Source organism: Nycticebus coucang, chromosome 2 (assembly GCF_027406575.1).
Source record: "Nycticebus coucang isolate mNycCou1 chromosome 2, mNycCou1.pri, whole genome shotgun sequence".
In the NCBI taxonomy this organism is placed as follows: Eukaryota; Metazoa; Chordata; class Mammalia; order Primates; family Lorisidae; genus Nycticebus; species Nycticebus coucang.
Window position 1 is genome coordinate 43,262,176 of NC_069781.1, and position 16,224 is coordinate 43,278,399.

At 41.3% G+C, this 16,224-nt stretch overlaps 1 protein-coding gene across 3 annotated transcripts in view; it reads right to left on the reverse strand.

Annotated features, from left to right (window-relative positions):
* The window catches only part of NPR2 (natriuretic peptide receptor 2), a 63,563-nt gene that overhangs the window by 19,802 nt on the left and 27,537 nt on the right, over window positions 1-16,224 (reverse strand). For 2 of the 3 annotated variants that reach the window (XM_053569111.1, XM_053569096.1), the window contains one exon: window positions 2,615-2,722. The exons of the other annotated variant lie outside the window; for it this stretch is intronic. In XM_053569111.1, coding sequence (XP_053425086.1) covers window positions 2,615-2,653 — 39 coding nt within the window. In that variant the 5' untranslated portion in view covers window positions 2,654-2,722. Of the gene's footprint in view, window positions 1-2,614; window positions 2,723-16,224 lie in introns of those variants that run through there. 3 annotated transcript variants of the gene reach the window in all.

The window sequence follows — 16,224 nt, forward strand, 5'->3', positions numbered from 1 at the left end:
CTTTTTTTTATTATTATTAAATCATAGCTGTGTACATTAATGCGATCATGGGGCACCATACACTGGTTTTATAGACCATTTGACACATTTTCATCACACTTGTTAACATAGCCTTCCTGGCATTTTCTTAGTTATTATGTTAAGACATTTATATTCTACATTTTCTGACAGTGTCTCTTATCTCAAGCTCAGCAGAAATGGAAGCCTCAGGACAACATTTTTAACGTGAGTGATGCTAGCTCTAGTTCCAGGCTCCCAACACTGTGAGTGAAAAGGAATTTCATCCCATCTGGGCAAGGCAGAAAACAGTCTGGAACAGTCAAAAGGGTGACAAGACAAACTGGAAAAGGCTTTAGACCCAGTCAACCCAATAGTTGCTTTTTAAGCAAATGCACACAGCTTTATAAGACAAGCAAATCCAAATGACAGAATCTCTAAAGAATCACAGGATGGCAAGGCTAGGAGGTGTGTTATAGACATAATATTCAATACTCTCATTTAAAGGTCACTGAAAACTGAGTCCCAGAGAAAGAAATCACAAGCTTCCTTCCTTACCCCTCTTCCCCAATCCTGCTTTGTACTTGCATAGCAAAGACTAAAATCCAGGCCTCTTGGTCTCTAATATGGAGCTCTTTACTGCTGACCCCAAGTGAGAACCAGACACCACTGTTACTCAGACACCCAGACAAGTTCAAGTGTATGATATGTTCAAGTGTAGAGATTAAACATTCAAGTATCTTGCCCCTTCCCTCTTCCTTCCAAGTAGCAATTTATACTAGAAAGTGGGAAGGGGTGAGGAGAAAAGAATTCCTTGGTGAAGTTTTTTATTATTTTATCCACTGAAAGGTTTTTTCTTTCTTTTTTTTTTTTTGTAGAGACAGGGTCTCACTTTATGGCCCTCGGTAGAGTGCCGTGACCTCACACAGCTCACAGCAACCTCCAACTCCTGGGCTTAAGTGATTCTCTTGCCTCAGCCTCCCTAGTAGCTGGGACTACAGGCACCTGCCACGGTGCCCAGCTATTTTTTGGTTGCAGTTTGGCCGGGGCCGGGTTTGAACTCGCCACCCTCGGTATATGGGGCCGGCGCCTTACCAACTGAGCCACAGGCGCCGCCCAGGTTTTTTATTTTTTTGCTTTTGTATTTTTTGGGGAATCTTAAAATATTAGATAAATGAGGTCTTTGGTTATATATTATATATTATATAACATACAATATATATATAACTTCCATTGGAAAACAATATATATATATATCCAGTGATCCAGGCCATCACTGTTCATTTGATAGGGACAAAAAGATTTTGGCTATATTTGGTGACCCTGCAGAAACACATACAAAGCTTGAGAAATCTACAAATTTTACTGGCCTAAGCAGCACCCAGCTAGAATCCAACTTTCTCTCTACAGGGTTGTTATGGCCTCCTACTGCTCCATAGACAGACACCACTTATAAATTCTTCTGGACAGGATCAGCCCAAACACCTCATTTCTGATTCAAAACTAAACTACGGAGCATCACATTGGCCAATTGCTAGAAGCTGCTATAAGCTGCCCCATTTCTTCACAGAAAGAAATCCTAACTCTAGTCACTCAGGCCAAAGAAGCCTCAGGATCCTGAGTTCTGAGACTACCATGGGTTTTGGGCTCCTGCTAATCTGTGTGATAGACTCTGATGCCCCAAACTAAGCGCCGAACAGTTATAACTGACCTGATTCCGCAGCTAAACCTGGATCTTCAAGCTTCTTCTGCCCCAGACCATGCCTCACAGGCCTACAGAATTCCAGATAAACAAAATATCTTAAAGTCTTCCTCTGCTGATCTGATGGGCAGAAAAGGGTTTGTCAATAAGTGATTATCATTACAGACAAGTCCATGTGAACCTGCCAACAGAGGGCAGAGAACAGCCATGGAAAGTGAAGGAAAAAAGGATACATTTTAAATGACATATTTCAGTGGGAAAAGGAACAAAGTAAAGTATATAAAAAGCATAGAGTTTATTAAAAATCTACATTATTAGCCAGGCATAGTGGCTCACGCTTGTAATCTTAGCACTTTGGGAAGCTGAGGCAAATGGATTGTTTGAACTCAGGATTCGGAGACCAGCCTGAGAAAGAGCAAGACCCCATCTCTGCTAAAAATAAAAAGACTAGCTGAGCACTGCAGCAGGCCTCTATATTCCCAACTTGGGAAGCTAAGGCAAGAGGATCACTTGACTCCAAGAATTTGAGGTTGCTGTGAGTTATGATGCTACAGCACTCTACTTAAGGTAACAGAATGAGACTCGCATCTCAAAAAAGAAAAAAAAAACTACATTATTTATTTTAGCCCCACTGAGGGAGAGACAAGATCTTGAAAACAGTTCAAACCATTACTGCTCACAGGCTGATTCTCTCCACTTCCTTCTCCTCTCCCCACCGCACAGCAGCACACAGTATGATTCTAGACCTGGGGTTCAGTTTACTTCTTCATAAATATTCAACAGCCTTCAAGGGCAGCTAAGATTGTTTAAAGGCTCAAGGGTTTTTACTTTCAATTCACACATCTCTTTCTTTTGTTAAGTTAAGAAGTTTTTAAATTTCAAATATTTTCAATTGGATCCCAGCTTCCAACTCACCTGTCTAGATGTGTGTTCTAAAAGATGAACTGGTACCATACTGTGAGGGCCAGAAAAAAGTCCAAACAGTTTTCCAATGGAAATTCCTTCATAGAGAACCAATTATTCCTAAGAGAGGAATTTAAAAATTGTTAAGAGAAACAACTATGTACATTTATTTTCTTGCTGGTTCAAGCTCCAGTTGAACCACATTTCAACTTTCTGCTCTATCTAGGCCTGGACCAGCACCTCTGCAAGTATCTGGGAAGGCACCAGTGGTCTCCTCTGCTCTTACACACAGGCCTGTCTTTCTAGGTACATATATTGCTTCCCTGTGTTCCTGTAACACCACTTTTTGTCATTGTCACCAATCCCAGTAGTTACTTACCACTCTTTGGGAGTACCTGATAGTATAAAGTCTCAAATATAATACTCTCTTTTCTGTAATATAATACAGGTATCCCAAAAGTCATTCCTGGTATCTCCATATAAAGGGAAAATGGGAAAGTACAGCTAAATGTACCTTTATTTACAAAATATCCATCACAAATTTTTACAAAGAGCTGGCCAACACATACAGAATATTTGTAAATATTTGTAAAACTTTGTAATGAATATTTTATAAATAAAGGTACATTTAGCTACACTTTCCCATTTTCCCTATGTATGGCAAAGTTAGGGATGACTTTTGGGAACACCCTGTAAAACTACCATATGATCTAGTAATATTCCCACCACTGGGAATTTATCCAAAGGAAATGAAATCAGTATGTGGAAGAGATATCTGCACCTCCAGGTTTATTGCAGCACTATTTATAATAACCAAGATATGGAATCAATGTAAGTGTCCATCAGTGGATGAACGGATACAGAAAATGTGAAATATCTACACAATGGAATACTATTCCGCTATTAAAAAGAATGAAATTCTGGGGTGGCGCCTGTGGCTCAGTCGGTAAGGCGCCGGCCCCATATACCGAGGGTGGCGGGTTCAAACCCGGCCCTGGCTGAACTGCAACCAAAAAATAGCTGGGTGTTGTGACGGGCGCCTGTAGTCCCAGCTACTCGGGAGGCTGAGGCAAGAGAATTGCTTAAGCCCAGGAGTTGGAGGTTGCTGTGAGCTGTGTGACGCCATGGCACTCTACCGAGGGCCATAAAGTGAGATTCTGTCTCTACAAAAAAGAAAAAAAAACAATGAAATTCTGTCATTAGCAGCAACCTGGATAATCTTGGAGAACAATGTGTTTAGAAATAAGCCAGACACAGAGAAACAAATACTGCATGATCTCACTCATTTGTGGAATCTAAAAAATAAATTATCTCAGCTCCGGCCCCATATACCGAGGGTGTCGGGTTCAAGCCCAGCCCCGGCCAAACTGCAACAAAAAGATAGCCGGGCGTTGTGGCGGGCGCCTGTAGTCCCAGCTGCTCAGGAGGCTGAGGCAAGAGAATCGCGTAAGCCCAGGAGTTGGAGGTTGCTGTGAGCCGTGTGACACCACGACACTCTACCCGAGGGCAGTATAGTGAGACTCTGTCTCTACAAAAAAAAATAATAAATAAATAAATAAATTATCTCATATAAGTAGAGAGTAGAATAGTGGCTGCTAGAGGCTGGGAAGGGTTGAGAGGAAGGAAAGATGAGGTGAGGTTAGACAATGGGTACAAAGTTACAGTTAGATAAGAGGAACAAATTCTAATGTTCTACTATACAGTATGGTGGCTACAGTTAACAATACTATCTTTTTCTTTCTTTTTTTGAGACAGATTCTCATTCTGTTGCCCTGGGTAGAGTGACATAGTGTCATCATAGCTCACAGCAACCTCAAACTCTTGCACTCAAGTGATTCTCTTACCTCAGCCTCCCAAATGGTTGGGACTACAGGCACCCATCACAATGCCTGGCTAAGTTTTCTATTTATTTTATTTTATTTTTTGAGACAGAGTCTCATTTATTAACCCTCAGTAGAGTGCCGTAGTGTCACAGCTCACGGCAACCTCCAAATCCTTGGGTTTAGGCGATTCTCTTGCCTCAGCCTCCCAAGAAGCTGGGATTCCAGGTGCCCACCACGATGCCCAGCTATTTTTTTCTTGCAATTTGGCCGGGGCTGGGTTTGAACCCACCACCCTTGGTGTATCTTGCTCTTGCTCAGGCTGGTCTCAAACTCCTGAGCTCAAGCAATCCACTGCCTTGGCCTCCCAGAGTGCTAGGATTACAAGCATGAGCCACCGTGCCCAGCCTATATCATATCTTAAAATAGCTAGCAGAGAGGATTTTGAATATTTTCACCACAAAGAAATGATAAATGTTAGAGGTGATTGATACGGTACTCTAATTTCATCATTATACATTGTATCCATGTATCAAAACCCATAGATATGTACAATTATTATGTCAATTCAAAATAAAACAAACAGAAAAAATGTAACTGAAAAATTTTACAAGCCACCAAAAAATTTCAGACACACTGAATAAAATCCATGGATAACAAAACTAAGTAACTTATTTCATAGTTGGTGTGCTTTATTCAATAAGAAAGTTAAAAATCTGCTTTATCAAATCATCATGAAATATCTATTACGATTACGGTCAATCTGGAGCTTATTTCAACTTATAAAATGATTAATATTTTCTAGCTCCTATTAACAATGTAAATTTAAACTTCCAGTAATAAATGTTAGATTTCAACTCAAATTGTGTTAGGGGGTTATTATTTTAAGGAGCTCATGAGCAAAAATGATTGAGCTCTGCAGCTAGGGTGTAACACTGAAAATCAATGGCTCCACAGTGACCCTCAATTCTGTCAAATCTAAGTCTTCCTTCCAGTAAGTATTTTGTAACAACTTATTAATGTAAGCTGAAATTCATAGATAATGCAACTGACCTATACCCATAATTTCAAAATATCAATAAAAGTCCTAACTATAATAAAAAGACAATTACTTATGAAAAGTACACATTTCAGGCTGGGCACCATGGCTGATGCCTCTAATCCTAGCACTCTGGGAGGCCGACGTGGGAGGATCCCTTGAGCTCAGGAGTTGGAGACCAGTCAGAAGTGAGACCCATCTCGGGCGGCGCCTGTGGCTCAGTGAGCAGGGCGCCGGCCCCATATACCGAGGGTGGCGGGTTCAAACCCGGCCCCGGCCAAACTGCAACAAAAAAATAGCCAGGCGTTGTGGCGGGCGCCTGTAGTCCCAGCTACTCGGGAGGCTGAGGCAAGAGAATCACTTAAGCCCAGGAGTTGGAGGTTGTGTGAGCTGTGTGACGCCACGGCACTCTACTGAGGGCGATAAAGTGAAACTCTGTCTCAACAAAAAAAAAAAAAAAGAAGTGAGACCCATCTCAACTAATTATAGAAAAATTAGCCAGGCATTATGGCAGGTACCTGTTGTCCCAGCTACTTGGGAGGCTAAGGCAGGAGGATTGTTTGAACCCAGCAGTTTAAGGTGGCTCTGACCTAAGCTGAGGCCATGGCACTATAGCCTGGAGCAACAGAGTAAGACTCTGCCTCAAAAAAAAAAAAGTAGACATTTCAATATGCAAATGGTTTAATATGACTGTGATAGAAGACAAGGAAGCATGCACATGCTTCCACCTAATTATAAGGAACAAGTGAATTAGGATTTAAGAGACTATCAGAAGCAATTTCAAAAAGAAAGATACTTAACATCAATGTTAAGTGACAACAAACCAGATTTATTTCTTTATAACACCCTACACAACTGTTTGGTGGACCATTGGAAGATTGTTCAGAACTCAGGATATCTAAATCATGAATAATTCAGGGCATTTATATGCCATCTATAATACATCACATACAATACATTATAAAATGTATAAAGATGAACAAGATAAAATTTCTTCTCTCATAAAATACATTCTTAATTATATAGAATTGTTCTCACATTGCAGAGTCTAGCATCTGTCACCCGCAGCTACTAAAATACCAATAGCACCCACCTCTCATCCCTATAGCAACCACACATGCCCCACACATTTCCAAATGCCCCTTGGGGAAGTACTAATGTTAACAGCCACCAACCTACAGGACATAGAACAAGACCCTAGCCCACCAGGATCTGTTCCTGTCTTCCTCTCCAGACTCCTCTGCAGCCACATATGCCTTCTGAACATACTATATTATGCCATGCCCATGGGTTTTCCATCAGCCTCCATCTCTTCCCTTGCTTTCTAACTACTCTTCTTTGAGTTTTTCCCAGGCCACTTTTCATAATCATTAATATATATATTTTTTTGAGACAAGAGTCTCACTCTGTCGCCCTGAGCAGAGTGCTGTGGCATCACCATAGCTATTCTCAAACTCCTGAGCTCAAGCAACCACTCACCTCAGCCTCCCAGCGTGTTAGGATTACAGACATGAGCCACCATGCCAGCCCATAATGCTTTAATTTTAATGCATTTGTTTTAAAGTTTTACCCATCTCACTATATCATGTATTCCACTAGAATGAACTTTATCCTGCTTAATCTTTCTACCTCAACACAAGCAAGACATTTTAGATGCCAAATACATATTTTTTCTGTGTATAAACAAGGGAAAGGGATTCATTTTCAAGGAAAAATAATTCCTCTGAGACTGAAGGAAAGATGGGATAACAGATTCAAAGATGGATTTAGTGATAGGTAAATTTATCTATTGATCACTGAACTTGGCTGCATATAAATATAAGCTCCCACCCCATCATACTCTTCACCTATGAAGAAAGTCTCTTTTGTACCTCTTCACAATGTCACGGACAGAGTCCATAACACTCTCTCCTTTTTGGTCATTTAAAAACTCAGTCCAATCTGGTTTAAAACTCCAGCCTCACGTCCAATGCAGAGGGCATCCTCTTCCATCTTAAGCCACTACTTAAGGAGCCTGAACTGGGGAGGAGCATATGGCCCCTTCTATCACTTCTGCTCCTCCTCTTCCAGTTCTCTAGAAAGGTTTTAGCACTTCAGTGGCAGGGAACTGGGAGGAGAGCAAGCAAGAAAGAAAAAACTACCTCATTACTTAACAGGGCAGTTATCACAAAGTGCTGTTTGCTACAATGACAGGCCATCCCAGCTTGTTGTTTGGCATATGTCAAAATGCTAGATCTCTTATGGGGCTCTTGTGCACATTCTTTGGAAGGTCCTGTGAGGCTTCTCCACTGAGTTGTACCGTAATATAGACAATCCCAGTTCTAGGCCATCTCTTTTAACCCACAACCTTCTGTTCAGCAGGGCCTTTTGGATGGGTTGCCAGCAAGATGGCTCCAAACCAGACCTCTTCCACAGTGCCCCTTCCATCACAGAAATTCACTTAGTATCTCTACTAAGCCAAACAGAGGAATATAGGCTACCACTCCTTCACTCAGCCCTTCCACCTCTCTAATTGCCTTTTCTCTTCTCAGATAGGTACAGAACTGAACAAGGCCAGTCCTCTCTGCTAGGCCCATGACTCCCTCCCTTAAGTCATCTTTTATCTTATATAGACTGGGAATAAAGATGGACTGGTAAGGTATGGGTTGAGGTGTGTTAGTTGTTAGAAGTAACAGGCCCTTTGGTGCATGTACTTGGCTGAGGAGCCAATGGGGCGAAGCTACCATCTGTGGATTATGACTGAACGCCTCTAAGTCAGAATCCCACCCAGGCGGAACGATACGGCAGCACCACGGGAGCCTTGGTTGGCCTCAGATAGCCGGTCCCCCACCATCCCTGCTGGAGGGCTGTCGCGTGCACCTCCTGCTCGCGTTGGTGGGTCCCCGCCGTACATCGCGGACCAGGTCCCCAGAGGAGTGCCCTTCGTCCTGGGAAACGGGGCTCGGCTGGAAAGGCAGCCACCCCCTCTCCTGTCATGCAACACACATTCATGGGGAACCTGGTGCTAAACCATTCGTAGACGACCTGCTTCTGGGTCGGGGTTTCTTATGTAGCAGAGCAGCTCCCAGCTCCCTCGCTGCAATCTATTGAAAGTCAGCCCTCGAAACAAGGGTTTGTAAAAAAAAAAAGAAGAAGAAGAAGAAGAAGTAACAGGGCCGGAGGAACAATCCAAGATGGCGGTCGAGTAACAGCTTCCCTATAACAGGGCACGGTGAGTCTGGGGAGATAAGACTCCAGGCATCTCTGGCTGGTGGGCTCTGCCTATAATCATCCCTTTGAGGATACAGGGAGTCAGCAAGGGACTTCTGGACCCCAAGAGGAGGACAAAAACAGTGGAAAACTGGCAAGTGGTTGCGTGTGTCCAATCGACCTAATCCCACTGGCAGCAGTAAGTACAAGCAGCAGTGAGACTGCAAACCGGAAAGGCCTTATCTGTGAACTGTTTCCGTGTTTTTGTGCTAGGCACTCAGTTGAACTGCCTTGGGGAGTGCTTAAGCAGGAGTGCAAAGAACTTTGGGCATTGTCTAGGGCCCCAGACTGAGCCGGAGGAAGCTAATAGTGTTTGGCTCTGGGCAGCAGGGAGCCATTGTGAGAGAACGTCCCCGGCAAGCTCCACCCTCAGGGTCGCGGAGCAAGAATTGGGCGGGAGCTAGTAACCTAGTAACTGAGCAGTCTCAAGGCGGGGACTGAGCTGCCTTACAGCCTTAACCCTCAGGGGCAGAGTGAGACCGGTTTTGGCACACTGGAGCCTCGGGCTGTTGCCCTGGATAGAGTGCCATGGCGTCACAGCTCATAGGAACCTCAAACTCCTGGGCTAGGCGCTGCCCAGACCTCCATAAGAGCTGCTCCGCAACCCACGCCTGCCAGGTCTCCGCATCCTTGCAACCCTGCATCCTCTGCCACACAATCCTGCATCCTCCCTCCTGTACCCTCCCTGCCTCCACACCGGCCCGCTCATTTGGCCAGGGACTCTGGTAGCCACATACCCTCTGGAGCCCTCCCTGCCTCTGCACAGTGCCCTTCTTCTGGCCAGAGACTGCTGGAGCCTTGGGCTCTCTGTGCCAAAGTCACTGGGTGCCAGGCACTCCCAGAACACTGCGCACCACCTCCCGCCCTGTTGCTGGATCTGGGTGTGTCACACTCTGGAGCTGCTTCCACAGCCAGAACTCCCTGGCTGGGGCAGCCCCAGAGGAACTACACAGGGTCACTCCCTACAAAGATCCAGCAACAATAGAGTGATCCCCCTGAGGTCTAATCTTGGAGAGACACCTCCCCAACTCTGAGGACAGCCAGAGGCAACAGTGAAAAACAATCATGAGGCAAAATCAACAGAAAAACACTGGCAATATGAATAATCAGAGTAGATCAACTCCTCCAAGGATCAATGGGGCAGACACAGCACAAGATCCCATGCACAAACACATAGCTGAGATGTCAGAAATCGAATTCAGAATCTGGATAGCAAATAAGATCAAATTAGAATTCCAAGCAGTAACCCAAAAGATATCTCAAGAATTCAACAAATTCAAAGACCAAATGACCAAAGATTATGACACATTGCGATAAGAAGTTGCAGCCCTCAAAGATCTGAGAAGCACAGTAGAATCCCTCAGTAACAGAATGGAGCAAGCAGAAGAAAGGATTTCTGACATTGAAGACAAAGCTTTTGAACGCTCACAAACTCTCAAATAGGAAGAGAAATGGAGGGCAAAAACAGATCACTCTCTCAGAGAGCTCTGGGATAATTTGAAGAAAACCAATATTCGTTTTACAGGGATCCCTGAAAGCAACGAAGTGGCTTCACAAGGCACAGAGTCTCTTCTCCATGAGATTATGAAGGAGAACTTTCCAGACATGCCAAGAGATTCTGAAATTAAGATAGCAGACAGTTTCAGAACTCCAGCATGACTCAACCCAAATAAGACATCCCCTAGACACATCATAATCAATTTCACTAAAGTTAATATCAAAAAGAAAATTCTGAAAGCAGCCAGACGAAAGAAAACCATCACTTACAAGGGCAAGAATATCAGAATAACTGCAGATCTCTCTGCTGAAACCTTTCAAGCTAGAAGAGGATGGTCATCGACTTTTAGTCTCCTAAAACAAAATAACTTTCCACCCAGGATCCTGTACCCAGCTAAACTGAGTTTCATTTATGACAGAGAAATTAAATACTTCAATGACATTCACATGTTGAAGAAATTTGCCATAACTAAACCAGCTCTCCAGGATATTCTCAGACCTATCCTCCATAAAGACCAGCGTAATCCTCCACCACAAAAGTAAACCCACCCAGAAAATTTTGATCAAATTCCAACTTCCGTAGTCGCAAAAGGATTAAAAATGTCCACCAGACTCTCAAAAGGCTTATCAATATTCTCAATTAATGTGAATGGTTTAAATTGTCCTCCAAAGAGGCACAGGTTGGCTGACTGGATACAAAAACTCAAGTGAGATATCTGCTGCATACAAGAATCACATCTTACATTAAAAGACAGATATAGACTCAAGGTGAAAGGACGGTCATCTATACTCCAGGCAAATGGAAAGCAGAAAAAAGCAGGCATTGCAACCCTATTTGTAGATGCAATAGGCTTCAAACCAACCAAAATAAGGAAGGATAAGGATGGACACTTCATATTTGTTAAAGGTAATACTCAATATGATGAGATTTCAATTATTAATATTTATGCACCCAACCAGAATGCACCTCAATTTATAAGAGAAACTCTAACAGACATGAGCAACTTGATTTCCTCTAGTTCCATAGTAGTTGGATATTTTAACACCCCTTTAGCAGTGCTGGATAGATCCTACAAAAAGAAACTAAGCAAAGAAATGTTAGATTTAAACTTAACCATTCAACATCTGGACTTAACAGACATCTGTAGAACATTTCATCCCAACAAAAGTGAATACACATTCTTCTCATCAGCTCACAAACATACTCCAAAATCAACCACATCCTAGGCCACAAATCTAACCTCAGCAAATTTTTAAAAATAGAAATTATTCCTTTCATCTTCTCAGACCATCATGGAATGAAAGTTGAACTCAGTAACAAGAGGAACCTGCATACCCATACAAAAACATGGAAGCTAAACAACCTTTTGCTGAAGGATAGATGGGTTATAAATGAGATTAAGAAGGAAATCACCAAATTTTTGGAACAAAACAACAGTCAAGACATGAATCACCACAACGTCTGGGATACTGCAGAGGCAGTCCTGAGAGGGAAATTTATAGCACTGCAAGCCTTCCTCAAGAAAATGGAAAGAGAAGAAGTTAATAACTTAATGGGACATCTCAAGCAACTGGAGAAGGAAGAACACTGCAACCTCAAACCCAGCAGAAGAAAAGAAATAACCAAAATCAGAGCAGAATTAAATGAAATTGAAAACAAAAGAATTATACAACAGATCAATAAATCCAAAAGTTGGTTTTTTGAAAACATCAATAAAATAGATAAACCTTTAGCCAACCTAACCAGGAAAAAAACAGTAAAATCTCTAATTTCATCAATCAGAAATGGTAATGATGAAATAACAACAGACCCCTCAGAAATTAAAAAAAATGCTTAACGAATACTACAAGAAACTCTACTCTCAGAAATATAAAAATCTGAAAGAAATCGACCAATACCTGGAAGTACACCACCTACCAAGACTTAGCCAGAATGAAGTGGAAATGTTGAACAGGCCTATATCAAGTTCTGAAACAGCATCAACTATACAAAATCTCCCTAAAAAGAAAAGCCCAGCACCAAATGGCTTTATGTCAGAATTCTACCAAACCTTTAAAGAAGAACTAGTACCTATATTACTAAACCTCTTCCAAAATATAGAAAAAGAAGGAATAATACCCAACACATTCTACAAAGCCAATCCCCAAACCAGGGAAAGACCCAACAAGAAAAGAAAATTATGGACCATCTGATACCAAAACCAGGAAAAGACCCAAACAAAAAGGAGAATTTCAGACCAATCTCACTCATGAATATACATGTAAAAATTCTCAACAAAATCCTAGCCAATAGATTACAGCTTATCATCAAAAAAGTCATTCATCATGATCAAGTAGGCTTCATCCCAGGGATGCAAGGCTGGTTTAACATACGCAAGTCCATAAACGTTATCCACCATATTAACAGAGGCAAAAATAAAGATCACATGATCCTCTCAATAGATGCAGAAAAAGCATTTGATAAAATCCAGCATCCTTTTCTAATTAGAACACTGAAGAGTATAGGCATAGGTGGCACATTTCTAAAACTGATTGAAGCTATCTATGACAAACCCACAGCCAATATTTTACTGAATGGAGTAAAACTGAAAGCTTTTCCTCTTAGAACTGGAACCAGACAAGGTTGTCCTCTGTCACCTTTACTATTCAACATAGTGCTGGAAGTTCTAGCCAATACAATTAGGCAAGACAAGGAAATAAAGGGAATCCAAATGGGAGCAGAGGAGATCAAACTCTCCCTCTTTGCTGACGACATGATCTTATACTTAGAGAACCCCAAAGACTCAACCACAAGACTCCTAGAAGTCATCAAAAATTACAGTAATGTTTCAGGATATAAAATCAATGTCCACAAGTCAGTAGCCTTTGTGTACACCAATAACAGTCAAGATGAGAAGCTAATTAAGGACACAACTCCCTTCACCATAGTTTCAAAGAAAATGAAATACCTAGGAATATACCGAACGAAGGAGGTGAAGGACCTCTATAAAGAAAACTATGAAATCCTCAGAAAGGAAATAGCAGAGGATATTAACAAATGGAAGAACATACCATGCTCATGGATGGGAAGAATCAACATTGTTAAAATGTCTATACTTCCCAAAGCAATCTACCTATTCAATGCCATTCCTATCAAAATACCAACATCGTACTTTCAAGATTTGGAAAAAATGATTCTGCATTTTGTATGGAACCAGAAAAAACCCCGTATAGCTAAGGCAGTCCTCTGTAACAAAAATAAAGCTGGGGGCATCAGCATACCAGATTTTAGTCTGTACTACAAAGCCATAGTGGTCAAGACAGCATGGTACTGGCACAAAAACAGAGACATAGACACTTGGAATCAAATTGAACACCAAGAAATGAAACTAACATCTTACAACCACCTAATCTTCGATAAACCAAACAAGAACTTACCTTGGGGGAAAAACTCCCTATTCAATAAATGGTGTTGGGAGAACTGGATGTCTACATGTAAAAGACTGAAACTGGACCCACACCTTTCCCCACTCACAAAAATTGAGTCAAGATGGATAAAGGACTTAAATTTAAGGCATGAAACAATAAAAATCCTCAAAGAAAGCATAGGCAAAACACTGGAAGATATTGGCCTGGGGGAAGACTTCATGAAGAGGACTGCCATGGCAATTGCAACAACAACAAAAATAAACAAATGGGACTTCATTAAACTGAAAAGCTTCTGTACAGCTAAGGAGACAATAACCAAAGCAAAGAGACAACCCACACAATGGGAAAGGATATTTGCATATTTTCAATCAGACAAAAGCTTAATAACCAGGATCTATAGAGAACTCAAATTAATCCACATGAAAAAAGCCAACAATCCCTTATATCAATGGGCAAGAGACATGAATAGAACTTTCTCTAAAGATGACAGACGAATGGCTAACAAACACATGAAAAAATGTTCATCATCTCTATATATTAGAGAAATGCAAATCAAAACATCCCTGAGATATCATCTAACCCCAGTGAGAATGGCCCATATCACAAAATCTCAAAACTGCAGATGCTGGCGTGGATGTGGAGAGAAGGGAACACTTTTACATTGCTGGTGGGACTGCAAACTAGTACAACCTTTCTGGAAGGAAGTATGGAGAAACCTCAAAGCACTCAACCTAGACCTCCCATTCGATCCTGCAATCCCATTACTGGGCATCTACCCAGAAGGAAAGAAATCCTTTTATCATAAGGACACTTGTACTAGACTGTTTATTGCAGCTCAATTTACAATCGCCAAAATGTGGAAACAGCCTAAATGCCCACCAACCCAGGAATGGATTAACAAGCTGTGGTATATGTATACCATGGAATACTATTCAGCCATTAAAAAAAATGGAGACTTTACATCCTTCGTATTAACCTGGATGGAAGTGGAAGACATTATTCTTAGTAAAGCATCACAAGAATGGAGAAGCATGAATCCTATGTACTCAATCTTGATATGAGGACAATTAATGATAATTAAGGTCATGGGGGGGAAGCAGAAAGAGGGATGGAGGGAGGGGGGTGGGGCCTTAGTGTGTGTCACACTTTATGAGGGCAAGACATGATTGCAAGAGGGACTTTACCTAACAATTTAATCAGTGTAACTTGTTTATTGTACCCTCAATGAATCCCCAACAATAAAAAAAAAAAGAAAAAAAAAAAAAAAGAAAATTGGTATAGAAGGGACATTTCTTAAACTAATAGAGGCCATCTACAGCAAACCCACAGCCAATATCGTATTGAATGGAGTTAAATTGAAATCATTTCCACTTAGATCAGGAACCAGGCAAGGTTGCCCATTGTCTCCACTGCTCTTTAACATTGTAATGGAAGTTTTAGCCATTGCAATTAGGGAAGAAAAGGCAATCAAGGGTATCCACAGAGGGTCAGAAGAGATCAAACTTTCCCTCTTCACAGATGATATGATCGTATATCTGGAAAACACTAAGGATTCTACTACAAAACTTTTAGAAGTGATCAAGGAATACAGCAATGTCTCAGGCTACAAAATCAACACCCATAAATCTTTATATATACCAACAATAACCAAGCCGAACAAACAGTCAAGGACTCTATTACTTTCACAGTAGTGCCAAAGAAGATGAAATATTTGGGAGTATACCTAACAAAGGACATGAAAGATCTCTACAAAGAGAACTGTGAAACTTTAAGAAAAAAAATAGCTGAAGGTGTTAACAAATGAAAAAACATACCATGCTCATGGCTGGGAAGAATCAACATTGTTAAAATGTCTATACTACCCAAAGCAATATATAATTTGAATGCAATTCCTATTAAAGCTCCATTGTCATATTTTAAAGATCTTGAAAAAATAATACTTCGTTTTATATGGAATCAGAAAAAAACTCGAACAGCCAAAACATTACTCAGCAATAAAAACAAAGCTGGAGGAATCATGCTACCAGACCTAAGACTGTACTATAAATTGACAGTGATCAAAACAGCATGTTATTGGCACAAAAACAGAGAAGTAGATGTCTGGAACAGAACAGAGAATTAAGAGATGAATCCAGCTACTGTTATTTGATCTTTGACAAGCCAATTAAAAACATTCAGTGGGGAAAAGATTCCCTACTTAACAAATGGTGCTGGGTGAACTGGCTGGCAACCTGTAGAAGATTGAAACTGGACCCACACCTTTCACCATTAACTAAGATAGACTCTCACTGGATAAAAGATTTAAACTTAAGACATGAAACTATAAAAATACTTGAAGAAAGTGCAGGGGAAACTCTTGAAGGAATCGGCCTGAGTGAATATTTTATGAGGAGGACTCCCCAGGCAATTGAAGCAGTATCAAAAATACACTACTGGGACCCGATCAAACTAAAAAGCTTCTGCACAGCCAAGAACATAGTAAGTAAAGCAAGCAGATAGCCCTCAGAATGGGAGAAAATATTTGCAGGTTATACCTCCAATAAAGGTCTAATAACCAGAATCTACAGAGAACTCAAACGTATTAGCAAGAAAAGAATGGGCGGCGCCTG